This window comes from Giraffa tippelskirchi, chromosome 4 (genome assembly GCF_054371585.1).
Source record: "Giraffa tippelskirchi isolate mGirTip1 chromosome 4, T2T-mGirTip1v1.2.pri, whole genome shotgun sequence".
In the NCBI taxonomy this organism is placed as follows: Eukaryota; Metazoa; Chordata; class Mammalia; order Artiodactyla; family Giraffidae; genus Giraffa; species Giraffa tippelskirchi.
In genome coordinates, this window is record NC_137278.1 from 821,089 (window position 1) to 845,627 (window position 24,539).

The 24,539-nt window shown below is 66.6% G+C and overlaps 5 protein-coding genes across 17 annotated transcripts; 1 reads left to right on the forward strand and 4 right to left on the reverse strand.

Annotated features, from left to right (window-relative positions):
- Positions 1 to 1,825: 1,825 nt before the first annotated feature.
- On the reverse strand, positions 1,826 to 5,007 carry STPG3 (sperm-tail PG-rich repeat containing 3). Of its 2 annotated transcripts, XM_081593354.1 has the most exons (8): positions 4,840 to 5,007; positions 3,986 to 4,096; positions 3,276 to 3,407; positions 3,031 to 3,185; positions 2,793 to 2,927; positions 2,611 to 2,699; positions 2,238 to 2,532; positions 1,826 to 2,152 (listed from the first exon to the last, which is right to left on the reverse strand). In XM_081593354.1, the coding sequence occupies exons 3-8, from the start codon at positions 3,380 to 3,382 to the stop codon at positions 2,019 to 2,021; spliced, it is 915 nt and encodes a 304-aa protein (XP_081449480.1). In that variant the 5' UTR covers positions 3,383 to 3,407; positions 3,986 to 4,096; positions 4,840 to 5,007; the 3' UTR covers positions 1,826 to 2,018. The 2 variants fall into 2 exon arrangements, with proteins under 2 accessions (XP_081449480.1, XP_081449481.1); XM_081593355.1 differs by lacking the exon at positions 3,986 to 4,096.
- Positions 5,008 to 5,077: 70 nt separating this feature from the next.
- CIMIP2A (ciliary microtubule inner protein 2A) lies at positions 5,078 to 8,791 on the forward strand. The gene is made up of 7 exons (XM_081593356.1): positions 5,078 to 5,199; positions 6,765 to 6,979; positions 7,070 to 7,332; positions 7,410 to 7,536; positions 7,722 to 7,816; positions 8,090 to 8,207; positions 8,589 to 8,791. The coding sequence occupies exons 1-7, from the start codon at positions 5,144 to 5,146 to the stop codon at positions 8,675 to 8,677; spliced, it is 963 nt and encodes a 320-aa protein (XP_081449482.1). The 5' UTR covers positions 5,078 to 5,143; the 3' UTR covers positions 8,678 to 8,791.
- TUBB4B (tubulin beta 4B class IVb) lies at positions 8,668 to 11,129 on the reverse strand. Of its 12 annotated transcripts, none has more exons than XM_081593342.1 (5): positions 10,958 to 11,129; positions 10,580 to 10,688; positions 10,396 to 10,506; positions 9,851 to 9,876; positions 8,668 to 9,778 (listed from the first exon to the last, which is right to left on the reverse strand). In XM_081593342.1, the coding sequence occupies exons 1-5, from the start codon at positions 11,012 to 11,014 to the stop codon at positions 8,816 to 8,818; spliced, it is 1,266 nt and encodes a 421-aa protein (XP_081449468.1). In that variant the 5' UTR covers positions 11,015 to 11,129; the 3' UTR covers positions 8,668 to 8,815. The 12 variants fall into 12 exon arrangements, with proteins under 12 accessions (XP_081449468.1, XP_081449479.1, XP_081449477.1 ...); XM_081593353.1 differs by having other exon boundaries at positions 8,668 to 9,178; positions 9,785 to 9,876; XM_081593351.1 differs by having other exon boundaries at positions 8,668 to 9,422; positions 9,765 to 9,876.
- A 3,795-nt stretch (positions 11,130 to 14,924) lies between these two features.
- Positions 14,925 to 22,929, reverse strand: SLC34A3 (solute carrier family 34 member 3). The gene is made up of 14 exons (XM_081593358.1): positions 22,888 to 22,929; positions 19,966 to 20,103; positions 19,748 to 19,871; positions 19,429 to 19,491; positions 18,926 to 19,054; positions 18,702 to 18,845; positions 18,522 to 18,633; positions 18,238 to 18,433; positions 17,953 to 18,042; positions 17,770 to 17,857; positions 17,342 to 17,509; positions 17,148 to 17,264; positions 16,687 to 16,811; positions 14,925 to 15,493 (listed from the first exon to the last, which is right to left on the reverse strand). The coding sequence occupies exons 3-14, from the start codon at positions 19,830 to 19,832 to the stop codon at positions 15,029 to 15,031; spliced, it is 1,782 nt and encodes a 593-aa protein (XP_081449484.1). The 5' UTR covers positions 19,833 to 19,871; positions 19,966 to 20,103; positions 22,888 to 22,929; the 3' UTR covers positions 14,925 to 15,028.
- RNF224 (ring finger protein 224) lies at positions 22,157 to 22,627 on the reverse strand. The gene has a single exon (XM_081593359.1). It carries the CDS (start codon positions 22,625 to 22,627, stop codon positions 22,157 to 22,159), a length of 471 nt encoding a protein of 156 aa, XP_081449485.1.
- Positions 22,930 to 24,539: the final 1,610 nt, after the last annotated feature.

A 24,539-nucleotide genomic window follows, 5' to 3' on the forward strand; every position in this document is an offset into this window, starting at 1 on the left:
AATTGAACCCGCACCGCCCTGCAGTGGAAGCGTGGAGTCTTAAGCACTGTACCGCCAAGTGCCTTTTATTTTTTTTAATATTTATTCGGCTGTGCCGGGTCTTTGCGGCTGGCGGGATCTGCGTTTTAATCATCATGAAAAATCCTTTTGCTGACCTCAGCGCCCACCAGCTGCAGGACGCTCTCATCCTGGAACTTCCTTTCCTCCCTGTCCAACCCGATGAAGCTCACGCCACAGAACTGTCGCAAAGACCAAACTCGAATGGGAAGTGCCTCAAAGTAGGAAGTGCCTCAAAGTAGGAAGTGCCTAGCAGAGACCTGGTCACGCAGTGACAATGTGACAAAGATGGCTGTCCTCTCATTGCCTTGAGCATCTAATCCCCTGACTAACCCAAAGTGCCAGGCCCTCAGGCCTTAGCCCCACTCAACAGCCCACCTTGCAACACAAGAAGCCCGTACAGTGTGGGAGACACTGCCTGCTCTGCACCCTCCATGGGCTCCCTTACCAAGCGTGCAAGCCCCTGGGCTCGCACACAGCCCTCTGCAGCCTCTCAACCCCTCCAGCCCCCTCCTTCCATACCAGCAGCCTTGGGTCCTCCCAAGCTTGGCCACACCGAACGTAACACCCCCTCCCTTTCCGCGTGCCTTCGCTTCCGAGGTTTGCTCTGCCAGAAATTCCCTTCCTGCTGCCCAGCAAACTGTGGCTCATCATTGAAAGCTTTCTCCCAGAAACCCTCCTCAGCCCAGCTGGGGCATCGCTCCATCCTCCCTGCTGGGCCCACTCCTCGCTTGGAGTCCTAGGGGTTGCTGCTGGTGGTGCACCTGTGAGCAGGGCTCCTAGCACCCTGACCTCGGGCCAGACTTGGAAGGCCAGGGCTCCACAGCTCTGTCTCTGTTGCCCACTCTGGCCCGCTGGTCAGCCCAGGGCCCAGTGCCAACAGCCTGCAGTCCCACCGTTCTGATTCCCAGGGTGCTGGGGCTCGATCCCCAGCTGGTTCGGCCCTGGAGGAGGTCTCAGGTGCCCGGCACTCACACTCCCTTGTTCTTGGCATCCCTGTGGAAAGGGATGATGCCAGCGCCGTGGGAGTAGCTCTTATGGTACCTGTTGAAACGGTTGAGCTTGGATAGAAGTGACAGAGGAGAGGTCTGGCCAAGGGCTTGGGGGACACAGGCAGGGCCCCTGGAGGAACTGGTGCAGTGACAGGAGCCACCGCAAGCTGCAGGAGGCCCCTGCAGGGAGGCAGTCTTGGGGCCAACCCCTGGGCAGGAGGGTGGGGCGATGGCGATGAGGAGCCCGTGCCAGGCTGCTGGTGTGGGCGGGGCAGGGCCTCACGGTGAAGCCCAGGGCGTCTGTTGGCCGCGGCCTGGCCTGCACGACCCTGGCTGAGCTCACAGGGTCTTTGGGCAGCTGCACGGAGAAGTGGAGCCAGGCTCTAACGAGCGGGCCCTCTGGGCCTTACCTGGCCGGGGAGCAGGCTGACCCCACCTCAGGATGGCAGCTGACCGTCCCCCACCTCCACCCCAGCAGTTGACTCCTCAGCTCGGCAAGCAGCCCGACCCTTGGGAAGTCCGGCGGCTGGACCCCTCCACCGGATGGCACAGCTAGGTGGGGGCGTCCGCACGGCCCACAGGGCCCCGTCCCACCCTTCCCTGGGCCAGGCAGGCTCAGGCTGCCACGCCAGCTGCCCTAGAGAAGGGAGCACTGAAGGGAGAGAGAGGGGGATCTGGCCGGGGGACAGCAGACATGACAGGTCAGCTGCAGGCCACGTCTGCAGGACGGCTCAGGGGAAGGGACAGCGGCTGCCAAGCACAGAGAACTCGGACAAACCAATGGCACCTGTGTGTATAGCAAGGGGGTGGGCCCTCCTCGTCCACAGCTCAGAGGGGTTGGCTGGTCAGGAGGGTGGATCAGGAGGCCAGGCCAGGGGAGCACTGAGTTCCAGAGGGCGGCCCAGCAAGGCCCCTGGGGGGCCAGGGTTTCATGTGCTAACCCGGCAGGCCGGTTGCTCCCAGCAGGCTCTAGAGGGCACAGAAGGGGCCAGTGTCGTGGCGCTTGGGTCTCCGCACACCTTGGATGACCACCCCGGGTGCCGAGGGGAACCGTGAGCTGTAGCAGTCCTCCACGTTGTAGGCGGCCGGGCCTGGGGTGCAGGCTGCAGAGGGGAGGCAGGTGCAGTCACTGTGCCCACCTGTGCCACCCAGGCCCACCCCACCCGCCACCCGCCTCCCCCGCCTTACAGGAGCGCACCCAGGAGGCCAGCAGGGGCGAGCGGCCCATGGAGAAGGCGGGTGGGCACGGGCCCTTCAGACAGCAGCCGGGAAGGATGTTGTAGGTGCTGGGGCCAGGGCCTGTCTCGTCTCCTGTGGGCGGAGGGGCCTGAAGGAGGGGCTGGGCCCGGGGCCCCGCACCCCAGGCCTGCAGCACCCCCTGGCGGGCTCGGGCCTCAGGCGGCCTGGAGGCAGGGCGGCCCCTGAAGCTGAAGGCCGGGCAGGCAGGTGGGCTGGGCAGCTGGTAGTCGGCGGGCGATGGCCACTGTGGGGAGACGCAGCTGCTGCAGGCCTGCCCCTCAGGGGGCCCACCCCGCCCAGGACCTGCCGGGCCGGCCCCCACCTTCTGCTCTCGGTTGAAGTCGGCTTTCTGGGTGAAGGGGCTTTCACTCTGGAACCACACAGTCTGCCAGGCCCTGCGGCCACCGCCCTCTGCAGTGGGGACAGGATCACAGGGGTCCCGGGGGCCAGGGTCCCGCTCCAAGTGAGAGGGTGGGCGGTGGGGGTCGCGAGAAGGGGACGCACCGTGGGTGGGGTGCCTGCAGCCGATGCTGAAGTGAGGATGTGGGGAGGACTCTCGCACCGATGCATCTGGCACCTGGTACTTGGTGGGGCCGGGAGCGTGCAGGTCGGTCACGATGGGAGGCCGTTGCTCCAGCACTGGTGGAACAAGCTCTGGGCCTGGGTCCTCCCAGCAGCCCCTGCCCACCCCTGCCTGCTCCCCCGACTCGCCCAGGGTTGGGGAGCCGGAGCCCTCACTCACACAGCTCCCTCAGGTTCCGAGTGAGGGGCTCCTGGAGGGGGTTGGTTTGCATCCTGAGCCCCGCCTGGAGCTCCTGCACCGTTGGGGGCCACGTCACCTCCCAGGCGGCCCCCAGCTCTGGTTCCAGGCCTGACGACAGTACAGCAGCATTGAGCCTGCGAGAGACACGAGCAGCCGCCATCCACGCGGCCGGAGGGCCACCCCATGCCGCTGCCCCCCCGCCAGCCCACCGCGCGGGCGGTTACTGGGAAGTCACAGGGGGCTTCTGCTTCAGGGAGCCATGGGTCCAGTGTCTGCCGCCATTGATGTGAAAATTTGCCAGGAATTTCACTGCCTTCTGGTCAAAATTCATTATCAGGGTCTCTGGCTCCCCTCCCCTAGGAACATCACAGAGCTCTGTGACCTCACTGACTGGACATGGGTCCCCCCGTTGCCAGGGACTCCCTGGGAAGCACTGTCCAGCCCTGAAGTGGCCCCTCCCCGCCCCGCGTGTGGGTTGCCCTGGGAGGGCAGGGCAGGAGGCCCCCAGGAGGCCCCCGTGACTCTCGACTCCCCGCTGCCCTTCCTCCCTCCTCCCCTTTCTTGTCCCAACCCTTCCAATCTCCCGGGCTTTGGGTCTCCCGGGGCCCTAGGGTCCACTCTAGTAGCGCTCGGGAAGGCCTGAGGCCCTGGCAGAGGGCGGAGAAGGGGGCAGGGGCTGTGGGCTGCTGAGCCTGTAGGGCCAGCCACAGGAGACGCAGGGGAGGGCGGAGGGGCCTCCCCAGAGGAGGGGGAGGCAGGCCTGGCGGCTCAGGTGAGGCTGGGGGGCACTGCCTTCTGGGGGGCACAGAGGCTGCTGAGGCTGAACCGCGAAGGCACGACAAGGCCGGGTGAGCGGGAGCTGGGTAGGCGCCAGGCACCCCCAGTGCCTTCCAGAGGCAACCAGCCCCAGCCCCAGCCCCGGCCTTGGCCTCACCCGGGCAGCACAGCCAGGGATGTCCCGTCCTCCACGCCCGACTCCTCCTCTCCAAGGCCCTCCCATCTGGCGCCGACGGGCCTGCCTGGCACTCCTGTCAGTAGCGACTCGCTTGAGGAAACACATTTTTATTCAGGGCGAGGGGCTCCCCGCCCGCTCCAGGGTCGCTTCCCGTGGCAGACCCTCCGCAGGCCGTCCCCTCGGGACCGAGGCGCCGAGTGGAAGCCATGGGTCAAAGCCCGCGCCGCCCATGTCCCCACGTGAGAGGCGGTGTTTGTGCTGGTGAGGAGCGTCAGGCCGCCAGCATATCCCTCCTTTAACCGAGGCTCTGTCCTCACTGACCATAGGCGCGTTTCGCGTGCTTTTCTATCGGGTGTTAACTTCTCATAGGTTTGCTTTGTGAGGTTATTCCCACTGATAGCATATCTGCACGCAACACTTGTTGCGGACGCTTCCCCCGTCATCCGTCTCTTAGTATCGCTTATACTATCTTCTGACATGTGCTTGAACCTGCTAACTGTCCCCTTTATGCTACCTTTCTTCATTTTTATGCTTAGAAAGTCCTCCCTACACCAAAAAAAAAAAAATCAGAGTTTGTTTTAAATGGAAAATAGTGACAGATCAGGAGACGTGGGTTCGATCCTTGGGTTGGGAAGACCCCTTAGAGAAGGAAATGACAACCCACTCCAGTCTTCTTGCCGGGGAAATCCCATGGACAGAGGAGCCTGTGGGCTACAGTCCGTGGGGTCGCAAAGAATCAGACACGACTTAGTGCCTTAACACAGCAGTGCCAGCTCCAGGGCAAAGACCCTCGAGGACAGAGTCCCGGCGGCTCCCTGGCTCAGGAGGCTCACCTGCCAGCGCCTGGTGTCTGAGGAGGGGCTCGGGGAGCGGCTGCTTTTCCCCGGGCTCCTGGCCTCCTGCGGGCTGCGAGCGTCCTGGCCCTGGCCTGCCCCTCACTGCCCGGCGGGGCGGCCTCGGTCCGCAGCGTGCCGCCCCAGCCTGGGGCCCCGCCTCGAGGTGGGGGTGCTCACAGGTGCGGGCAGGGCAGCCCAGCAGTCAGGCCTCCTCACAATGGTTGCCAGGCGACAGGGCTCCTCTCTGGGAAGGAGGCAGGCGCAGGTGGGGCTGGAGGCAGCCCAGCAGCACTGAGGCACGATGACAGCCACTCAGAAGCACAACCTCTTCCCGCCGGAACCTCACTACATCCCTGGGTGAGCGCCACAGCCCCGGGGCGGGCCTGGGGTCCCTGGGGGCGGCGGAGCACGGCCAGGGCCGTGAGGGTACCCAGAGCTGGGTCTCCAGGAAGCTGAGGCCAGAGCAGGGGGCTCCTGGGCAGGAGCCGGGAACCTGGGTGCCCGGGGAGCAGGCTGAGGCCGTGGGCCGGTCAGGAGGGCTGGGGCAGGTTTGCAGGGGCCTGGCCGGCCGCCCTGCCGGTGCAGGCGCCCCAGGTGGCCCGCACGTCTGCGGGGAGCAGAGACCGGGACGGCGCGACAGCTGCGGGCGCTGGCCTCTCCCTCCAGAGTGCTTCCCGCTTTCAAGAAGAGCTGAGCTGGGACAGCCCTGGCGGTCCAGGGGTTAGACTCTCCGCTTCCACCGCAGGGAGCAAGGATTCGATCCCTGGCCCAGAAGCTAAGACCTTGCATGCCTTGTGCCCCCAAACATGAAAAAATAAATTAAAAAAATAAAGAGATGAGCCCCTGGAGTGAACTGATGGGCTTGGCCTTCGGGCCACCTTGCTAGGCGTCCCCCATGTCAAAACCAGAAACGGGGCCTTCTCTGGGGGTCCAGCGGTTCAGACACTGAGCTTCCACTGCAGGGGGCATGGGTTCGATCCCTGGTTGGGCAACTAGGATCCTGCCTGCCACGCAGCGTGACCAAAAATAAACAGAAATGGGCCTCCACAGCGTGTGTGCACACTGACTCACACTCAGACCACATGCAAAAAAAGGCTGGTAAGAACAGAACGAACCCTGGTGTCACTGAAGAGGCCCTGACCTTCAGCTCAGCTCGTTGATGAACAAATCTGCATTCACTTGAGCGGTTGTTTTTATAGGTTTTATTATACACATACGTTACTATCGGTTATTTCTGGCTGCGCTGGGTCTTTGTGCGCGGGCTTTCCCCAGCCCTGGCGAGCAGAAGCTGCTCTTCACGGTGGTGGTAGGGCTCCTCAGTGCAGCGGTGTCGGCGGCGCACAGGCGCCGGGCGCACAGGCCCCGGGAGTTGCAGCAGGTAGGCTCAGTAGTTGTGGCGCATGGCCTCGGTTCCTCTGTGGCCCATGGAATCTTCCCAGACCAGTGATGGAGCCTGTGTCCCCTGCACAGTGCCACCAGGTAAGTTTTACAAAGAAAACAGAGCACACTCCCTGCTGCCGCACAGGCCACCTCCCCACAGGCCTGTACCTCCTCCGCCAGCACTGTCCCCCACACCTGCCGGTATCCTGCCGGCTCCCCTGTGCCTCAGCCCAAGGCCCAGCCCATCTCCTCCCTGCGATGCTTTGGAGGGCAGAGCTCCCCATTCTCTCATCTTTCAGCCCCTTGTTGGAAAATAGCTGGCGGATGGCACCCAGACGGTGGTGAGGACGATGCAGCTCCCCTCCTGCGGGCCCGGCCTGTTCTTGGGGCTGGGCCTGAGCTGCCCACTCAAGCCCCGGGGGCCCCAGATGGCGGGCCTGCCGTGACCCCATTCTGCGGGCGGGTGGAGGCTCTTGTCTGCGGCCAGCAGACCAGATCCATACCTGTTTATGGGGCCCTGCCTCGCCCTCTCGCCTCTGCAGCTATGCCGGCTTCTACCCGCAGCTGCGCTACCAGGTGGGGAGCACCTATGGGCGCACCACGGCGCAGCTCCTCACCGACCCCAGCGTGCAGAAGAGCCCCTGCTCTGTGCTGGCCCCCGTCACCAAGCCCAAGTTCATCGAGGACTTCAGCAAGTCCAAGCCCCCTTTTGTGCCCTGCCGCGACCTGACTGAGCCCTATATACCCCACTACACTGGTAAGCCACCTGCACCCCACCGCCCTGGCCCTGCCATGCCCCAGGATGCCCTCCTGCCTGCTGTGGCTCAAGGCTGCCGTGTCCACACAGGTCTGAAGCCCTACAGGAACTTCGAGATGCTGGGCCGGTTCCCACCCCAGGAGGTGGATGCCCAGGGGTCCCTGGGGGGTGAGAATGTATCCAGGCAAGTCCCACTACCTGCAGGCTTCATGCCCTATCCCCCCTACGCCCCCTGCCCTCCGGGCAGGAAGGGGGACTCCAGGGACCTTGGACACCCGGGGCTGCGGCTGGCATTTGGGGAGGAGGCCTGGAAGAGCACCACCCCTGCCTGCGAGGCCCCCAGGCAGTACCAGGTAACTGAGGGACGCTGGCACCAAGCCCCACCCCCGCCAGAGCTGGGCTGGGCAGTGACCTGCACCTCCCGTTTCAGCTGTACCACTGCAGGAGGGACGAGTCCCCGCTCCTTGCCCACTGGCAGGAGACACTCGATGTGGGCAGGTTCCACAGGCTGCCCCAGCTGGACCACCCCAACCTGATCCAGCGCAAGGCCATCTCAGGTGCATGCCCTCCCCACCAAGGGCCTGGGGGGAGAGCAAGTGAGGAGGCTGCCCGTGGGCCCTTCCCAAGGGTGGGTGCTCCGAGGGCCCATTCCTCTTTAGGAAGGGAGAGGAGCCCAGACTGCCCTAACACTCCTGGGAGCAAGTGAGGACCTGCAGGGGACCCTGACCTCCTCCTTCCCCAGGTTACGCAGGCTTTGTTCCTCGGTTTGCCTGGGTGATGGGGATGAATTATCGCGATGGGGTCACACAGGCTATGGATGAGTTCGACAAGAGCCAGGTGTGTGGACACCACCCCTGGGAGAGCAAGGCCATCTCCACCCTCTGGCTTCCCTGAAGGCAGCTCTGCCTGGCCCAGAGAGGCCATCCCCTTCCCGCCCCCCAGCCGTGTCCGACTGGGTCTTGACTCCCAGGTCTGGAGTGTGGTGGGGAGAGAAGATCCCGGAGCCACTCGCTTCCCCAAATGCCAGCCTCGCACCCCCCATGACATCCTGCTCGGGGCTTCCAGCTGGGGGAGGCGGACACGGCAGCGCCGGCCTGCTGGTTTCCCCAGTTTCTGCTCAGAAATCCCATCTGTGCCCTGGGTGAGAGGCTGCCCAGAACTCACTGGCCCAGCAACACCATCTACAGAAGCCAAGGCCTGATACCTTTCTACATGGGCTTCATACCATGTGAGTGCCGTGGGCTCCTCTTGGAAGAGGTCGTGGAGACAGGCCACCATAGGGCGGGGTCAGGGGCTGGGCCCTCTTGGCCAGGCCAAACCTCAGGCAAGGTTCCCTTGGGACAGGACGACCCAAAGTTCCCTCAGTGCCCCCCTTCCCCAGTGCAGAAGGGGCTCAGCAACAGCCCTGACTAAAAGCCAGGAGGCAGAGTGCCTGCAGACCTCGCTGGCCTCCCGGGGGTTTCCCTCTGCACAGGCTGGCCCCGCCTCCAGGAGGCAGCCCCTGGCTCCCCAGCCTGCGTGTTCGCAGGCCCCCGACCCCCGCAGCAGCCCCGTGTTCCCCGTGCGTGCGGTGGGCCCAGGGGCTCAGCGGCAGCATTGCCCCTCACAGCCATGCAGGACAACTACGCACTGACCTTTGGCAGCAGCACCCGCAAGGCCTACCAGAAGGAACTGGAGAGGCGCAGCCAGACACTATGAAAACGCTTTAATGGTGGTAGCTGTACAGCACGTGATGTCAGGACAGGAGAGAACACACACACAGGGAGACAGACTATCAGAGCAGGCCGCGAGCGAATAAAGAGTTCCCACGGCCTCGGCCTTCCGGCTCCCATGGCTCTAGGCCACCTCCTCCTCCGCCTCCTCCTCGAACTCGCCCTCCTCCTCGGCCGTGGCGTCCTGGTACTGCTGGTACTCGGACACCAGGTCGTTCATGTTGCTCTCGGCCTCGGTGAACTCCATCTCGTCCATGCCCTCGCCCGTGTACCAGTGCAGGAAGGCCTTGCGCCGGAACATGGCCGTGAACTGCTCCGAGATGCGCTTGAACAGCTCCTGGATGGCCGTGCTGTTGCCGATGAAGGTGGCCGACATCTTCAGGCCGCGGGGCGGGATGTCGCACACGGCCGTCTTCACGTTGTTGGGGATCCACTCCACGAAGTAGCTGCTGTTCTTGTTCTGCACATTAAGCATCTGCTCGTCCACCTCCTTCATGGACATGCGGCCCCGGAAGACGGCGGCCACAGTCAGGTAGCGGCCGTGGCGCGGGTCGCAGGCGGCCATCATGTTCTTGGCATCGAACATCTGCTGGGTCAGCTCGGGCACCGTCAGCGCCCGGTACTGCTGGCTGCCCCGGCTAGTCAGCGGGGCGAAGCCGGGCATGAAGAAGTGCAGGCGCGGGAAGGGCACCATGTTCACGGCCAGCTTGCGCAGGTCGGCGTTGAGCTGGCCCGGGAAGCGCAGGCAGGTGGTGACCCCGCTCATGGTGGCCGACACCAGGTGGTTGAGGTCCCCGTAGGTGGGGGTGGTCAGCTTCAGGGTGCGGAAGCAGATGTCATACAGCGCCTCGTTGTCGATGCAGTAGGTCTCGTCCGTGTTCTCCACCAGCTGGTGCACGGACAGGGTGGCGTTGTAGGGCTCCACGACCGTGTCCGACACCTTGGGCGAGGGCACCACGCTGAAGGTGTTCATGATCCTGTCTGGGTACTCCTCCCGGATCTTGCTGATGAGGAGGGTGCCCATCCCCGACCCAGTGCCCCCACCCAAGGAGTGGGTCAGCTGGAAGCCCTGCAGGCAGTCACAGCTCTCCGCCTCCTTCCTCACGACATCCAGCACTGAGTCAACGAGCTCCGCACCTTCCGTGTAGTGCCCCTTGGCCCAGTTGTTCCCGGCACCGCTCTGACCTGCAAGAGAGGGCAGCTGGTTCTTCTCAGCCAGGCATGTGGTCACCACCGATCACTGGTGCCAAAAAGGCCAAACGACACAGCGGGAGGTGACTCCCAAGGCCCACCCTGCAGGCACAGCAGGCAGGCCCCCAGACCGGTAAGGTGACGACGCACCCGATCGACGCCAGGGTGTCACGCGAGCATGGCTAAACAACAAACCAGCCCCTCCCACGGGCAGCCTCTGCCAACTCCCACGAGCAAACGAGCTGCCACTGCCTCCAGGTCAGCCTTCCCGGCAGGGAGATTACATCTGCCTGCTCCTTCCCATCAGGCAGACAGCTGGGCCGGCAAAGCCGCTTTAGGTGAGAAGATTGAGTGACTCTAGCGGGGAGGAGGGTGTCCTGGAACCCAGCTTCTAGTGAAGATACAGAGTGGATCAGAACCTCGGCTCTGCGAGTTCTGAAGATGGCGACCTTGGGCACCCCCTGACCTTTGCGCCGTCCTACCAGCTGCCACCCACCCCGATCCGCGGCTCACCGAAGACGAAGTTGTCCGGTCTGAAGATCTGCCCGAAGGGCCCCGAGCGCACAGAGTCCATGGTGCCCGGCTCCAGATCCACGAGCACGGCGCGGGGCACGTACTTGCCACCTGGGGGGCGGGAGGGCGTCAGCGGGAGGGGGCCGCAGGGCGGCGGGGGGTGAGCAGGGGCGCGGGGCCTCACCGGTGGCCTCGTTGTAGTACACGTTGATCCGCTCCAGCTGCAGGTCGCTGTCCCCGTGATAGGTGCCGGTAGGATCGATGCCATGCTCGTCGCTGATCACCTCCCAAAACTGCGGGAGACGCGGGCGGGCCGGGCCGGGGCTGAGTCACGCCGGAGGTGCCGGAGCCGGCCCCGCCCCGGACGGCGCGACACGGCCCTCCCTTCCCCCGCCGCCGGGCCGTCCCCACGGACCCCGGCCGCGACCCGCCGCCCCGACCCCGGTCCCGGCGCCGCGAGGGGCCGCAATGCGGGGGCGCCGCCCGCCGGAGGCCGCCATCTTTCCCGCCGCCGGCCCGCCCCGCCCGGAGGGCCCGCGCCGGCCCCCACGTCCCCGCTCACCTTGGCGCCGATCTGGTTGCCGCACTGGCCGGCCTGCAGGTGCACGATCTCCCTCATGGCGGCGGCGGCGGCGGCGGCGGCGGGGACGGCTACGGAGGAAAGACCGGAGCGAGAGCCGAAATGCGGGCGCGCAGAGTGCTACAACCGACGCTGCGCCGACGCTTATGTACCCGCTGCGCCCGCCCCCGCCAGTCTCTTATTGGGCGTCCAGAGCGAGGCTGGCAGGCGCCCTCGTTTGACTGGCTGCAGCCCCGTCAATCGGGCCTCCCAGCGCCCGCCTTGCCGACGCCGCTCGCCCTTTATTGGTCCGTCGCGGCCTCTGCGCTCCAGATCCAAGTCCCCCCCCCTCGCTCTGCGGTGTTCTGGTCATTGGCTGTTTCAAATGATTGATTTGTGCTCCCATTGGCCGGCTCCGCAGAGCACGCCGACAGCCTGCCGCTATTGGCTGGCGCGGCCGGCGTCCTGGTAACCGCCGCAGTGCCGCGGGGACGGGCGCGGGCGGGGCGCCGCGGGGGCCGGCCGAGCCCGGGGCAGGCGGGTGGGGCGCGCCCCGTGGCCCTCGGGCTCATCTTGCGGAGTCCTGGAGCGGAGGAGGGGCGCGGGGCCGTTCACTCGGACGCCCTCGGGGATCGGGGGCCGAGGGGCGGGCGTGGCCCCCTGAGCTTTAGGGGCCTTGGGCCGCCTGCCCCTCTCCTCGGTCCTCAGGCCCGCACGGGTCGTGGGCAGGTGGGCGAGCGCGTGGGGCCGCGGCTCCCGGCCGGGGAGAGGTGGGCGTAGGGCAGGCGGGGCAGGACGGGGCCCTGCCCGGCAGCGGCTTGCGGCTTGTTGTGGAGACCGCGCTGGCCTGGCGCCCGTTGCCTTGGTGCCTTGGCCCCAGGAGCGCATAGAGCTGCGTGGAGATACGAGGGCCGCGCCCAGGCCTCTGGGCAACCACAGATCCGTACACCTGGCTGAACAAATGCTTGTACTTTTCCTTGAATTTTGTTTGGAGAAAAAGACTTATTAAAAAAAAAGTTAACTTGCATGTAGTCACACTTTTAATCAATCGTTTTAAAAACAGTACACTTGCATTATATTTTCACAATGTCTGCCATGGACAGTCTCTCTCGCTGTGGCCACGGGTTCTCTCTCGATTCCGGGTTTCTCAGTAACGTTCTTACTCTCCTTTGCTCCCCAGCCCATGGATGTTGTGGGCAATACCTGGTCATTTCTACCTAGAGAGATTGTGCTTGCTCTTCACCGTGTACTTCATAACACCGTTTCTTGGCGGGCTGCAGTGTCAGGGCCGTTCACCGTATACCTAATCTGGGGATGAAATTGTTGGGAAGTAGCACACGGCATAGAGATGAGTCTTTCCATACCCTGAAAGTGGTCTGCAGCTGCAGTCCTGAACCTGACCTGGAGGGTGAGTCAGCACGTCAAAGGAATAGTCCTGGAGGGGCCTAGGGGACCAGCCCCTTCCCCCACGCCAGTCCGGGAAGGTGGGTCCGGCTGGTGCTGGCCACAGGCAGTGGCATGTCAGATGTGCAGGGTCCCTGCCTGGCATCTAGGGTTCTCACAGTGCCCTGCAAAGTAGCTTAGCTGCCCAAGCAGGCCTGTGAGGCCCTGGCACTGCAGCATGGAGACTCCAGGGTCTTGCAGCACTGAGTCGTCACAAATCAGCGAGAAAGGGAAAAGCTCAGACTTTGCTCCAAGTGAGCCAGGGAGCTGGGGCACTTTGAAATGTTTGTCAGAGCCTTCCCTCCTCGCCCCCCACCCTGGGCTGAGATCCCCACTGGCAGAAGTCTCTGCTTCCTGCAACCGGTGCCCACAGGGCCGGGAGTCCAGCATGGCACCCCTACCTTACAGGTAACAAAACAGTTGTGTCAGCCACCCAGGGGTGAGCCCCGGGGACGCTCGTGGCACCAGGTTGTTCACCTTGCCCTTCTGAAGTGAACACCGGCTGGGAGCAGGACAGCAGGCCTCCCCGTGGCCCTCGGCCAAGGACCACAGGTGGCACTGCTGCACAGGGCCAGTGGCAGGGGAGGCCCTGCAGGTCCCCACCCTTAACCAAGGGTGTTTCTGCCGCAGGGTGGATGTGGGCTCCTGTGAGCCACCGGGTCCAGGCTCGGGGGAGGTCCGGGCCCAGTGGGGGTCTGTGGCCCAGCCGGACGCAGGGCAGAGTGGGCGGGGACTGTGGGAGCGCCAGTCGCCTGGCCCTCCTGCCCGAGCCTGCAGCTGTTGAAGGCGTCCTCAACGACAGCTCTGTTTACCGGTGGCCATGGTCCCAGTGGGAGGCTGCATTACCACCAGGCGGGAGCAGCAGGCAGACAGTGGTTCACTGGCCTCAAAGGACCCAGCAGTCAGCCTTTGTGGGTGGCCTCACCTGCCCGCGGAAGGAAAGGTGCAGGCACTGGTACCTGCTTCCCCTCTCACTGCCTTCCCACCACGGGGAGGGGGAGCCCCCCCACCCCATCCCTGGGGAAACAGCCAGGCCCAGCCCCTCCTCAGGGACTTCCATGGGAATCCGGCTGATGTCAGAAGGGCAGGTGTGTCCTGAGGTCACAAAAGTGGGGGGAAGCCAAAAATGGGTACATGGACCTGCCCCAGGGGTCTTGTTCCCACGAGGCCCTTTGTGGGTCTCAGAACAGGTGGCTAGCTCCTCCAGAGGTCAGGGTGAGCCCCAGGCTCAGGAGATCTAGAAGCTTGTTGGGAGGACCGGAGACATGGGGGAGCTGAGAGGGGCTGGGGGACCCGGGAATGAGTGAGAGGGTGCCATCACGGACAGTCATTGGTTCTGGGGTCCCCGCTCGCATCCTCCTGACCATTCACACCTGCCCCCCGCCCGGGTTTGGCTGGGCACCCATGGGGGCCGCATCCCAGGGTCAGAAGGTGGTCGCTGGTAGCAGCTGCAAACCGGGAAGCCCGGCAACTCACCTCCACCCCCAGCCCTCTCCGGATCCAAGCAGCCCACCGCTCTGCACGTGGGTGCCCCAAGGTGCCCGAGTTCTGGGGGAGAGACTGGATCCTCCACCAACGCTCTCCTCTCACGGAGGTGGCAGCACGGGGTCCGGCTGGTGTTGGGGGCAGTCCTGAACCGGAGGGGTGTCCGGTTACCAGCGCTGGGCTCCAGACAAAAGCCTTCCTTTGTGGAAACCCGCGGTGCAGCCAGGAGGGGCGGGGGAGGGCTGGAGGAGGAAGAGGGGAGCCAACCCCGGGTGGGCACCTGGCCAAGAGATGTTTTACGTAGGTGTGGGCTCCAGGGGCGTGGCGGGCAGGAGCCACTCCCTCGGGTGGGGGCACTGAGCACCTGCTCTGCCCAGGACGGTGCGGTGGCGCCCCTGGCCGCTCCGGTGCAGGCCGGCGGACCTGGGTAACTGCGCACTGGTCTGCCGGCCCCGCGCCACCCCCGCGCCCCTTCCCCCGCAGTCCCGTGCCCCGCAGCGGCGCTGCGCCGCGGGAGGAGAGCGGGGACGCGGGGGAGCGGGGCACCTCGGCGCCACCCGGTCCTCACCCGTGCCCTCCCCACTTCGAGACGCACCTGCGGAATTCGAGCCCCGCAGTGGCCACGTGACGCTCTCCAGGCCGACCGCCGACAGGGGCTGCAGGCCCCGGAGCTGCCCACGCGTCCGCCCTCCCTCCCTACACCCACAGGGAAGGCCTCAGCAGCGTCCAGCCTCCCTGGACCCCGAGCTTCTTGCTGCGGGGAGTCTCCATGCTCTGGATCAGCCGCACTCAGGGCCTTCTGCCACCGGTGGCTGCGGAGAGAGTTACAGCTCCCGCTTCGGGGGTCGGCTGTTTGGCCGCACCTCCGGGGACTTCCAGCTGCTACTCGGGCTCGGCGCTCGCCCCCAGTGTCCGCTGGGGGGCGGCAAAGGCACTGCCCTACCCCCAGCTCCCTACCGGGCAGGGGGATGGTGGGGGGAAGTTGGGGGTCGAGGGGGGCCCTCCCCATGCAGTCCCGGATTGAGAGAAGACTGCCCACACCTGGGTACAAGCTTTTTTTATTTGAAAGGAAGGTGACCCAGGTGACTCAGAAGTCCGCAGCTACTGGGACCGCCAGAGGTCAATGGGGTGGGGGGCGTCCACCCTTCACAACTGCTGGGAGGCCAGAACCTGGGGGTTCTCGTAGCAGTGGGCCTCCTTGGCCACAGCCTGAGGGGGGCTGCAGGCCTTGCAGGGGCAGCAGCGGCTCACCAGGCGGTCCCAGGGCTCCAGAGAGCGGAGCCAGAGGGGCAGCCAGGCCCAGGAGCGCAGGCGGCGGGGCAGCCAGGCGGGCCGGTGCCGCTGCAGGACGGCGAGCAGGGCGCCAAGGAGCACCAGCACTACCAGGGGCCCCCCGACCGCAGCCAGCACCAAGCCCCCTGCCAGCGAGAGCCCGAAGGCGGCCAGCGGCAGCAGCAGGAAGCAGAACAGCAGGTAGGCGACGGCCACCCAGCGGTAGGTGGCGGTCAGGTTCCCGAAGCGCTTGGCCAGCGGGATGGGCAGCCGGAGGATGGGCACCGCGTACCACAGCAGGATGCCCGCCAGGTTGAAGAAGAAGTGGATGAGAGCGACCTGCAGGGAGGGTGGGAGGGCGGGCGGGACTCAGGAGCCTGGGCTCTGTGGGAGGCACGCCCCTCCCCGTCCTGGCAGAAAGGGGAGGAGTCTACGTCTGTCTAAGATGGCCACCTGGGAGGGCAAATTCTGGCCAGCCCTGGTGGGCCCGCTCTTCCCACACCCCACAGTGCCCTGAGGGCCAGGAGCCTAGTACGGCGTCACCATGTGGTAACTACGTCTCTGATGGCCCTGTGGGTTCCACCTTCCCCTGAGCTGACTTCGCTTGCCGATGCTTCATCCACAACCCCACTCATGCTCATCCCTCAGTGGGTAACTTAGCCACCCAGCCCCAGGTTCCGGCCTGGCTCCTGCGAGGAGGAGTTGCAGGGCTACACGTGGAGGGAACACAACTCTCTCCAGGGGTTGCTCGAGAAGTCGAGGAGTCGCTGTGGTGGGTGCAGTCTGGAGGGCTTCCTGGAGGAGGGGGATCAGGGCCCTGCACTGGGAGGTTCTAAATGGACAGAGACAGAGCTGAGGCAAGAGAGCAGGTGGGAGTTGGGGAGCACTGGGGTTCATCTCTTCTTGTGGGCAGCAGCCCAGTGAGATCCAGGCCTTCCAGAGCTGCAGTTGTCAGGGCACTGGGATGGAGGCAGTGGGGTCCAAGGGGCAATCTGGAGAGAATCAGGGGGGCTGAGTGGGACTGGGCATGGGGCGCAGAGCTGGGGGGCTGGCGGGAGGCGTCCTGGAGGCTGAATTGGGACTGTGCAAGGGCGCATGGAGGGAGGTAGAGTTGTCCGAGTGGGGACCTGTGCCGTTTAGGCCGCTGGGGGTGGGGGGCATCCCAGAGGTGGTGAGATGGAAGGGCTTGAGGCCACATTGGTCCCTTAGGAGAACCGCCAGATAGGAGGGGGAGGAAGGCACCCTGGGGCTACAGGATCCTGGAAATGACAAGGTTGCAGGGGAAGAGGGGAAGGCCTGGGACCCTGAGAAATCCCACAGGGTCCTTGGGGTCCCAGGAGGCGAGGCTGTGGGTTTGAGTGGGCAGCCAAAGGTGGGGTCCTGGAAAGCCGGGGCCTGAGGCCCCAGGACACACGTCCCACCGCCAGCCTACAGGACCGGACAGGAGAGGGACTGACCCAGAGCAGAAGCCCCAGGCCCGTGCTGGGAGTGGGAGGGGCCTGCAGGCCGGGGAGGGTGCATGAGGGCGGTACCTGGACGGCGCTGAGCAGCATGTCCGAGGGGCTGGCCAGAGCTGCCAGCACGGCTGTGGTGGTGGTGCCAATGTTGGAGCCCAGGAAGAGAGGGTACGCTCGCTCCAGGCTGACCACCCCTACCCCTGGGGGAGCCAGGGGTCATCACGGGCCCTGAGCCCACCGCCTCCCCCAGGAAGAGAGGGTACGCTGGCTCCAGGCTGACCACCCCTACCCCTGGGGGAGCCAGGGGTCATCACGTGCCCTGAGCCCACTGCCCTCCTAGGAAGAGAGGGTACGCTGGCTCCAGGCTGACCACCCTGACCCCTGGGGGAGCTAGGGGTCATCACGGGCCCTGAGCCCACCACCGCCCCCAGGAAGAGAGGATACGCTGGCTCCTGGCTGACCACCCCGACCCCTGGGGGAGCCGGGGGTCGGCGCGGGCCCTGAGCCGCCCCCCAGGTGCCGTGGGCTCTGCTTACCGATGAGCGGCACAATGGCCGCGGTGAAGACACTGCTGCTCTGGAGCACGAAGGTCAGGCCGGCGCCCACGAGGATGGCCAGGTAGCCGCTGAGCCAGCCAAACGGGCGGGGGAAGTCTGCGGAGCGAGAGCCGGTGACCCCCAGCCCCGCTTCCCCACCCCCACCCCCGCAGCGGCCCCGCGTCCCGCCGCACCTGCGTTGATGACCGTCCTCACGGCCTGGGCGACGCGGCCCCGCAGAGAGGAGTTGAGCAGCTTGACGATGAGGACGAGGCAGGAGCAGAGCAGGAGCAGGGAGGCGGCCAGCAGGACGAGGCCCGCGGCCAGGTCCTCGAGCGCCGCGCCCGCGAGCAGGTGGCGGCCTGGGGGCAGAGCAGGGGCCGGTGAGCCGCGGCCAGCGCGCGGGGCGGCGGGGGCGCGGGGACAGGCGGGGGCACGCGAGGCGGCGGGGGCGCGCGGGGCGGGGCGGGCGCGCGCGAGGCGGGGGGCGCGGGGACAGGCGGGGGCGCGGGGCGGCGGGGGGCGCGCGGGGCGGGGCGGGGGCGCGCGGGGCGGGGCGGGGGCGCGCGGGGCGGGGCGGGGGCGCGCGGGGCGGCGGGGGGCGCGCGGGGCCGGGTCTCACAGGGCAGGGGCTCCTCAGACGCAGAGCCGTTCTTTCCAGGGCAGGGGCTCCCGGCCGCCGCTCCGCAGTGGCTGCTGTTCCCCGCGGTCTGGGAAGGCAAGGCGGTGGGGCTCAGGACGGACTAAGAGTAGGCAGGGCGGGGTAATTCCGCGGGTCGGGGGGCAGGAGTGAGCGGCCCCTCACCGGCTGCTCCCTGGTGCCGCACCATCGCTTAATAAGGCTCCGGTTGGTGGCGTTGCCCGTGGCGCTGCCCGTAAGGACATCAGCGTCCAGCTGGGGACAGAGGATCCGGGTCTGGCGTCGGTTCTTCAGGACTGGCCTGGGGCTCAGAGGACCGCAGCCAGGTCCACCGTGCTGGACCCCTCTCTTGCCCCACCTGACCCCCGGCCCAGACCCGTCTCCCCAGCAAAGCCCTCCCAGCCAGGCCTTGGCCTGTGGGTCCTGCCGGAAAGGAGCCCGCGGCCTCACCTGCACGATGAGGTGTGTGAGCGGCAGGGTCAGCACCTTGAGGATGTCGGGCGCCTGCCCCCCGGGCTGCAGGCTGGCGGCGCCCAGGGTCAGCGCACTGAGCCTCTCCAGGGGGGCCGCGGCGCTCTCCAGCGGCAGCAGGACCAGCACCGTGAGCCAGTTGAAGATGCCGTGCACGGCCGAGCCGCCGAAGGCCCTGGGGTCGCGTGGAGGCAGCTGGGGGCCGGTCTCGGCCGCCACCCGGACCACCGCCCCGGCCCCTGCCCACCCCTTACCCTGCTCACCTCCGAAACTCGTCCCGGTCCCCCGACTGTGCCATCGAGACCAGGGTGCTGGTGATGGATGTGCCCACGTTGACACCCATGATGATGGGCACAGAGGCCCGGATGGTCAGCACTGTGGGGGCGCTGTGTCAGCCAGCCGCCCCCACCCCCCCACCATCCCGGGAGGGGAGGGGCACTCACGCTTGGAGGCCACCATGCTGACCACGATGGAGGAGGACGTGCTGGAGCTCTGCACCAGGACCGTGGCCAGCACGCCAATGACCAGTCCAGCCACGGGGTTGGATAGCACCGCGTTGTCCTTGAAGATGTCTCCAGTTACTTTGCCTGCGCCCGGGAGACAGGTGTCCTGAGGCTGGGGAGGGCGGGCTGGCCACCAGCCCGCAGCCACCTGGCCGGTCACTCACTGCTCAGCAGCTGGAAGGCGGAGCTGAGGACGTCCAGGGAGCAGATGAAGAGGTAGAGGCCACCCAGGAGCCCGCAGGCCTTGAGGAAGCCACCAAGCACCTGCCGCGCCCTGCCGGCCGCGCTGAGCTCTGAGGACACAGGGCAGGGCGGTCCTTGGCGGGTCCCGCCCTCCCGGGCACCCCTCCCCGGCCCCTTCCTTTTCTCCCCCTTCTCAGGGCAGGGCCTCGATCCCCCTTCTCTGTTCCTTGGCAGAATGCTCAGGCTGACAGCCCTTTGGGGTCTCCTGGGAGCCTAACTGCCCACAGGACAAAGGAGCAGGGCCAGCGTGGCGGGCAGCAGTCCTGCAGGAGGGCCAGGCGCCCTGGTTGGGGTCTGTGGCGTGTTTCCACGTGGCCTGTTGGAGCAAAGCCCCTCCTCGCTCTCTCCCCAAGAACCCCCTCCAGACTCACCCCTGGCGAGGTGGAGCCACGTTGGACCAGCTACCCGGTACCTCGGGACCTACCTTTCCAGGACTGGCCGGTGTCCTTCAGCTGAGGGAGGGCCCAGGGGTCCATGTCTCTGTCTTCTAGGATGGAGGCAAAACCAGAGATCCCTGCAGGGGTTGGGGTCAGCTAGGGCCAGGGACCTAGCTATTTCCTGGACACCTTCAGGTGAGGGGGGCCCACAGCACAGGGGCTTGGGGTGAGGGATGGGAGCGGGAAGGAGGGGTCTGGCCTGTGGGCTCTCCTGGGGACCGGCTGGTACCGCTCTCCCAGCTTCCCCAGAGCGATGGGTCAGGGGCCAGGTGGGTGGGCAGGGACGCTGGTTGAGGTTTCTGGTACCTGCGTTTCCCAGCCTCTGGTCCACCAGGCCAAGTGTGTCCAGAGGGGCAGGAGGGGCCGGGCCACCGGTGAGGGGATTCGGCATGGATTTCAGGCAGGAACAGACCCAGGCCCAAATCCAGATCTGCCAGGGAGAAGGGCAGTTCAATGCTCCCCCCCTGCCTGCCAGGTCTTGGGGTGCCCTGGCCCGAGACCTTCCCACCGTCCCCGCTTCCCACCTGCTGTGGGCCTCAGTGGTCTCCTCCTTCCTCCGTCCGCAGGGGGATGGCTACAGTGACCCCAGGTGGCTGCCAGGCGAGCTCAGTCCGGTTTGGGGGGACAGAGTGGAAGGAGCCCTGGCTCGCTGCTGGTTCTGGCTGGAAGAAGGGCTGGTGGGTGACCCAGGGTGCTAGGGTATAGCCGGAAGTGGTCGGGACTCCGGGGCTTCTCCTATTGGGTGTCACAGAGGCCACTGCAGACGGTCACAGCTAAGACTTTGGCAACGTCTCCACTTGATAAGGGCCCCAGTCCCAGTGATGGGGAGGACAAGGGGCTTGACGCCCCACCCCACCTCAAGGCTGCTTCCTCAGCCTGCTGGGCCTGGAGCCCCCCAGGCCCGGGTCCCGGGGAACCTGCGGTAACCCCCCCCTCTGGCTGCTCCCAAGCTGGTCTCTCAACCTCAGCTGCTGGCGAGAGGTGGGCGCTAAGCGCTGGGCCTGGAGGTCACCCAGCCCTGACCCCAGTGTCCTGGGCCCCTGTCTAGTTCTAGAAACTCCTACCTGTGTGGGCAGTGAGGGGCACCTTCGGGGAGGAGAAACGGACCGAGAGCAGCTGCAGGTCAAAGATCCACTGGGCGCACATGACCTGCATGTACTGAGCCCATTAATGTTTACCCAGGAGCCAAGGGCCCCCCAGGGGGACCGTCGCGGCCCTGGGTGCCGGCCTCTTCCAGGCCCCACCATCACCCAGGGGTGTGCAGGGCTGGGCTACCGCACGTGGACTTCTGAGGGACACGACAGGATGCTGCATGCTGGCTGCCTGAGGCAGGCAAGATGCTGGCCCTCTGGCCGGCCGGCCCGGGGACCCCTCGAGAGGTCTGCCCTCATCTCTGCAGGCCTTCTCGTGCCTGTCCTGCCGCGGTCACATGGCCAGAAGGAAGCTCTTTGCACCAGGTGGGCGGAGAGGGCAGCAACCCCCAAGGTCATGCAGTTCAGGGCTGGGCCCGGCAGAGCTCCCAGGCAGCGCAGCCCCAGCGGTGACCAGCAGCGGTCATGGTCACAGATGTCATTGACTTCTTCTGCAAGGGGGGGGGGGGCAGGGCTGTGCCACCCACCCCAGGCTGCAGTGCTGCTCAGCCCGGCGCCCAGGCCCACCCAGCTCTCTCCCCAGCTGAGTCCGGCCCCCTCGCTCACAGGTGCCCCTTTCTGGAGGCGGGCCCCTTCCCGCTCTGAGGATGCGGGGAGGGTGAGCGGACCGCGGGGTTCAGCCCCGCCTCGGCAGGCTGGTGTCTCGAGCCCCTGCCTGCTGTCCACCCACCACTGGTGCAGGGGACTTTGTCCCCTGGGAAGGAGGAAGTTTCCGAGTGTCCTCTCAGCACATTCTTTGGCCCATCCCTCCCATCCTGCCCCCCATGGCTGGCGCAGGCCCCTTGGCCCTTCCAGAGGTCCTGAGCGACAGCCCGTTCTTCCCGCGTGAGGGTGGGCGTGCGGCAGTCTGACCGGTGGGGTCGGTCTCTGGTCCCTCTGAGGGTCTGTGTGGCCGCCCCCTGGAGGCAGAGGACGCCAGGGGCCCGGGGAGGGGGCGGCTGTCCTGAGAGCCCCTCCACAGTCACCCCCAGCCTGGAGCTCCATGCACAGCTACAGCAGAAGCAGCCTCCCTGCTCGCGGGGCCCTCCCCAAACAGCACCTGACACAGCGGGAGCTCGGGGCAGCCAGCGGGTGGGCTTCACAGGGGTGAAGGCAGAGACCCTCCCGCTGGGTTCAGGGCTCTGTAAGGAGGGGGCCTCCTCCAGCAGGCCAGGAGCCTGCCCACCACCCCCAGCCTGCAGCCCAGGCCCTTTCGGGGGTCCCCTCTGCCAGGCCTGCCCCCGCCAGCCTGCAGCCCAGGCCCGGACACTGGCCCCCAGACCCTTTCAGGAGCCACCTCTGAGCCACGTCCCAGACCTGGGCTGGGCTTGCAGGCGACTCTGACATCAGCGCCCCTGCAGTGTACACAGACCACCGTGGAGCCTGGGGAGCCTGGCCCAGATTCCAGCTCCTGCAGGGCCGCACGGTGCTGTGGGCACAGCTCACGACCTTAGATGGTGGCCCCTTAGACGGGACGAACACACGGGGCGGCACCCGGGGCACCGCGCTGCCGGGCTGTTTCGGGAAGGCCGTGCCTCGTGCTGCAGGCCAAGGCTCCCCTCCCAGGGGTGGCGCTGAGCAGAGCTCAGAGCTGGGGGCTGTCTGGGGGATCCCAGCAGAGGCTGCGGCAGGCTGGGCAGCAGGCTCCGGGCTGGGGGAAGTGGGGTGGGGGGCCCGACAGGGGGAGGAGCCGGGCTGGCTGCTGAGTGACCGTGGGGCTGCCCTTGCAGGGCCCAGGGGGCTGCGGCTCCAGGCGCAACGGCCCCCGCCCGGCCCTGACGGCCAGGAAGGCGGCCAGGTCGAGGTCCAGCATGGCCACCCCTCCGCGGGGCACGGGTGTGCTCTGGCGGCACTGCGGGCAGGGGACCCAGCGCTGCTCGGGGGCCGGCGCAGCCAGCTGCCGGACGCATGCCTGGCAGAAGGTGTGGCCGCAGTAGAGACGGCGGGGCAGGTACCCGGTGAGGTCATAGGCTGAGTAGCAGACAACGCAGTCGCCGCGCTGGGGCCCAGCAGCTGTGGCCTCTTCAGAGGCTGGGGGCCCCTCCGGCAGCAGCATCCTGGGGAGGCATGCGGGGGTGGGTACAGCCTCTGCAAGCGTCCCCCGGGTTTGGACTCAGCACTGGAAGCGCTCTCCCTCCAGAGGACAGGAGCCCAGGCCTCTGCAGACCTGGGAGATGGGCGGTGGCCGGCACAGCCTCAGTCCTCGTGACTGCCGGTCGGGCAGCGCCCTGGCCTGCTGTCCGGTCTCAGTGGCCCTCGGGCGCGGTCCCAGGCTCATGCCCACCTCTGCCTGCTCGAGCCCCAGGTCTGTCTTACCTGCATCTGCTCTGCCAGGCAGCTGTGTCCAGACCAAGGGTGGCCAGGGGCGGGGTGGGGGGACCCAGGGCGCCTGGGGCTCCCTCTCTGGGGCTCACGTTACTGGCTGAACCAGTCAGCAGGGAGGCAGGTGGTGGCTGCGGGCGGGCGGCGTGGGCTCCCCTTTCAGCCACAAAGCACTTGCAACTGGATCCACCAGCACCGCCAACTGGGCTGGAGAGGAGGTGCCCCTGCCCCGCCTGCCCCGCCTGCCCCTCCACCACACAGCGCGGCCCGGCCTCCTGCCTCGCGACCCGGACCTGCGCCCACTCATACTCGACCGCCACTCATGATGGGAAAGCTTTCTGGCTTCCACCTGGGTGCTGCCTGCTCTTCAGCACTCAGTTCAGACGTCACCTCCTCGAGGAGACCTGCCAGAACCCCACCAGCTCAGAGCCCTGAGGGGCCCCGCCACCCCACGGCTCAGTCGCTGTGTGCGCGCCTGTGCTGAATTGCCGCAGTGCCTTTTTGTCCCCTCGGTGTTCCCATCACAAGCTAGCCCCACGAGGAGGCCCGTGAGCTCAGGAGTGGAGAGACCACCCAGAAACTCCCAGGCGCAGGGCACTGTGGAAAAGTCCCAGATGCCCCCTTCAGAGGCCACCTCCCCTTGGCATACGCCTGGCCGAGGCCCCGGGGCCAGCCTGGTGGCATAGCAGGATGGGGTGTGTCGGGAGGACTGGGAGGGGGTCAGACCCCAGAACCTCCCCCGCTGGAGGCGGCCAAGGGCCAGAGGGCCTCCCCTTACTCCCACCAGCCTGGCAGCACTCGGCCTCCTGGGCTGGTTGGACGGGTTTCTGTGGCTGCCCCGGGTGGGGTCATCTTCCTGTGGGGGCCAGCCAGGGGGCAGGAGCTGGGAGCCTGGCATGCCTGAGTCCCCGTGTAGTCAGGCCAATGACATGTCTGCCCACACCCAGAGACTGGTCCTGCCATGTGGCCAGTCACCAGGGGTCAGGGGAGGGCCGTTACCGGGACCCGTCCATCCTGCAAGGCCAGCTCGCCTCCTCCAGCTCTCTGCCCTGTCCCGGAAATGTCAAGGTGCCTGGTGCCGGCCTGGATGCTCCCCCTGCACACGCGCTTCCCTGCCTCACCCCAGGCCTGAGGGGCTCAGCCCTCCCCCGGCCCCCCACGCAGGCATGCCACACTGCTCAGACCGCTGGGAGACGGGTCTGGCTCAGCACCGTCTGCCCACCTCCACAAAGCCCGGGCTGCAGAGGCAGGGCAGAGAGGAAGAGCACACGGCAGACGTCACGGACCAGGGTGTTCTGTGGGAACCCAGAACAACACGCCGGCCGAGGCGGGGCGTGACTCACAGGGGGACCGGGCCGGGTGCTGGGCCCCAGGCTCCCACCCCCGGAAACCCACCCACACTGGTTCCACCCACCACCGTGCTGCCAAGCGGGCCCTCCTCCGGGAGGCTTGTCTTGGCCTCGGCACCCCGTTCCACGCACAGCATCCTCCTGCCGTCTAACCTGCCCTCACTTGGCCTTCCTGTCCAGCCCGTGGATCAACCTGAGGCCACAGTGCAGGTTGTCCTGAGGCTGCCCCGCCCGTGAACGTCCCACAGAGGCTGGCGGTCTCAGGTGGCATTTAGCCTGGGACCCTCCCGAAGGGGA

Bases quoted from the DNA above. Each gene is read 5' to 3' on its own strand.
- TUBB4B (XM_081593341.1), bottom strand. From the start codon at position 11,014: ATGAGGGAGATCGTGCACCTGCAGGCCGGCCAGTGCGGCAACCAGATC. The intron at 10,689-10,957 runs GTGAGCGGGGAC...CGTCTCCCGCAG, and splicing joins GCAACCAGATCGGCGCCAAG to TTTTGGGAGGTGATCAGCGA. The intron at 10,507-10,579 runs GTGAGGCCCCGC...CCCGCCCCCCAG, and splicing joins GTACTACAACGAGGCCACCG to GTGGCAAGTACGTGCCCCGC.
- STPG3 (XM_081593355.1), bottom strand. From the start codon at position 3,382: ATGAATTTTGACCAGAAGGCAGTGAAATTCCTGGCAAATTTTCACATC. The intron at 2,700-2,792 runs GTGCGTCCCCTT...TCCCCACTGCAG, and splicing joins CTGCAGGCACCCCACCCACG to AGGGCGGTGGCCGCAGGGCC. The intron at 2,153-2,237 runs GTAAGGCGGGGG...TCCCCTCTGCAG, and splicing joins GGCCTCCTGGGTGCGCTCCT to CCTGCACCCCAGGCCCGGCC.
- RNF224 (XM_081593359.1), bottom strand. From the start codon at position 22,627: ATGCTGCTGCCGGAGGGGCCCCCAGCCTCTGAAGAGGCCACAGCTGCT.
- CIMIP2A (XM_081593356.1), top strand. From the start codon at position 5,144: ATGACAGCCACTCAGAAGCACAACCTCTTCCCGCCGGAACCTCACTAC. The intron at 5,200-6,764 runs GTGAGCGCCACA...TCGCCTCTGCAG, and splicing joins GAACCTCACTACATCCCTGG to CTATGCCGGCTTCTACCCGC. The intron at 8,208-8,588 runs GTGAGTGCCGTG...TGCCCCTCACAG, and splicing joins CTACATGGGCTTCATACCAT to CCATGCAGGACAACTACGCA.
- SLC34A3 (XM_081593358.1), bottom strand. From the start codon at position 19,832: ATGCCGAATCCCCTCACCGGTGGCCCGGCCCCTCCTGCCCCTCTGGAC. The intron at 19,492-19,747 runs GTACCAGAAACC...CCTCCATCCTAG, and splicing joins CCAGAGGCTGGGAAACGCAG to AAGACAGAGACATGGACCCC. The intron at 19,055-19,428 runs GTAGGTCCCGAG...CTGTGTCCTCAG, and splicing joins CACCGGCCAGTCCTGGAAAG to AGCTCAGCGCGGCCGGCAGG.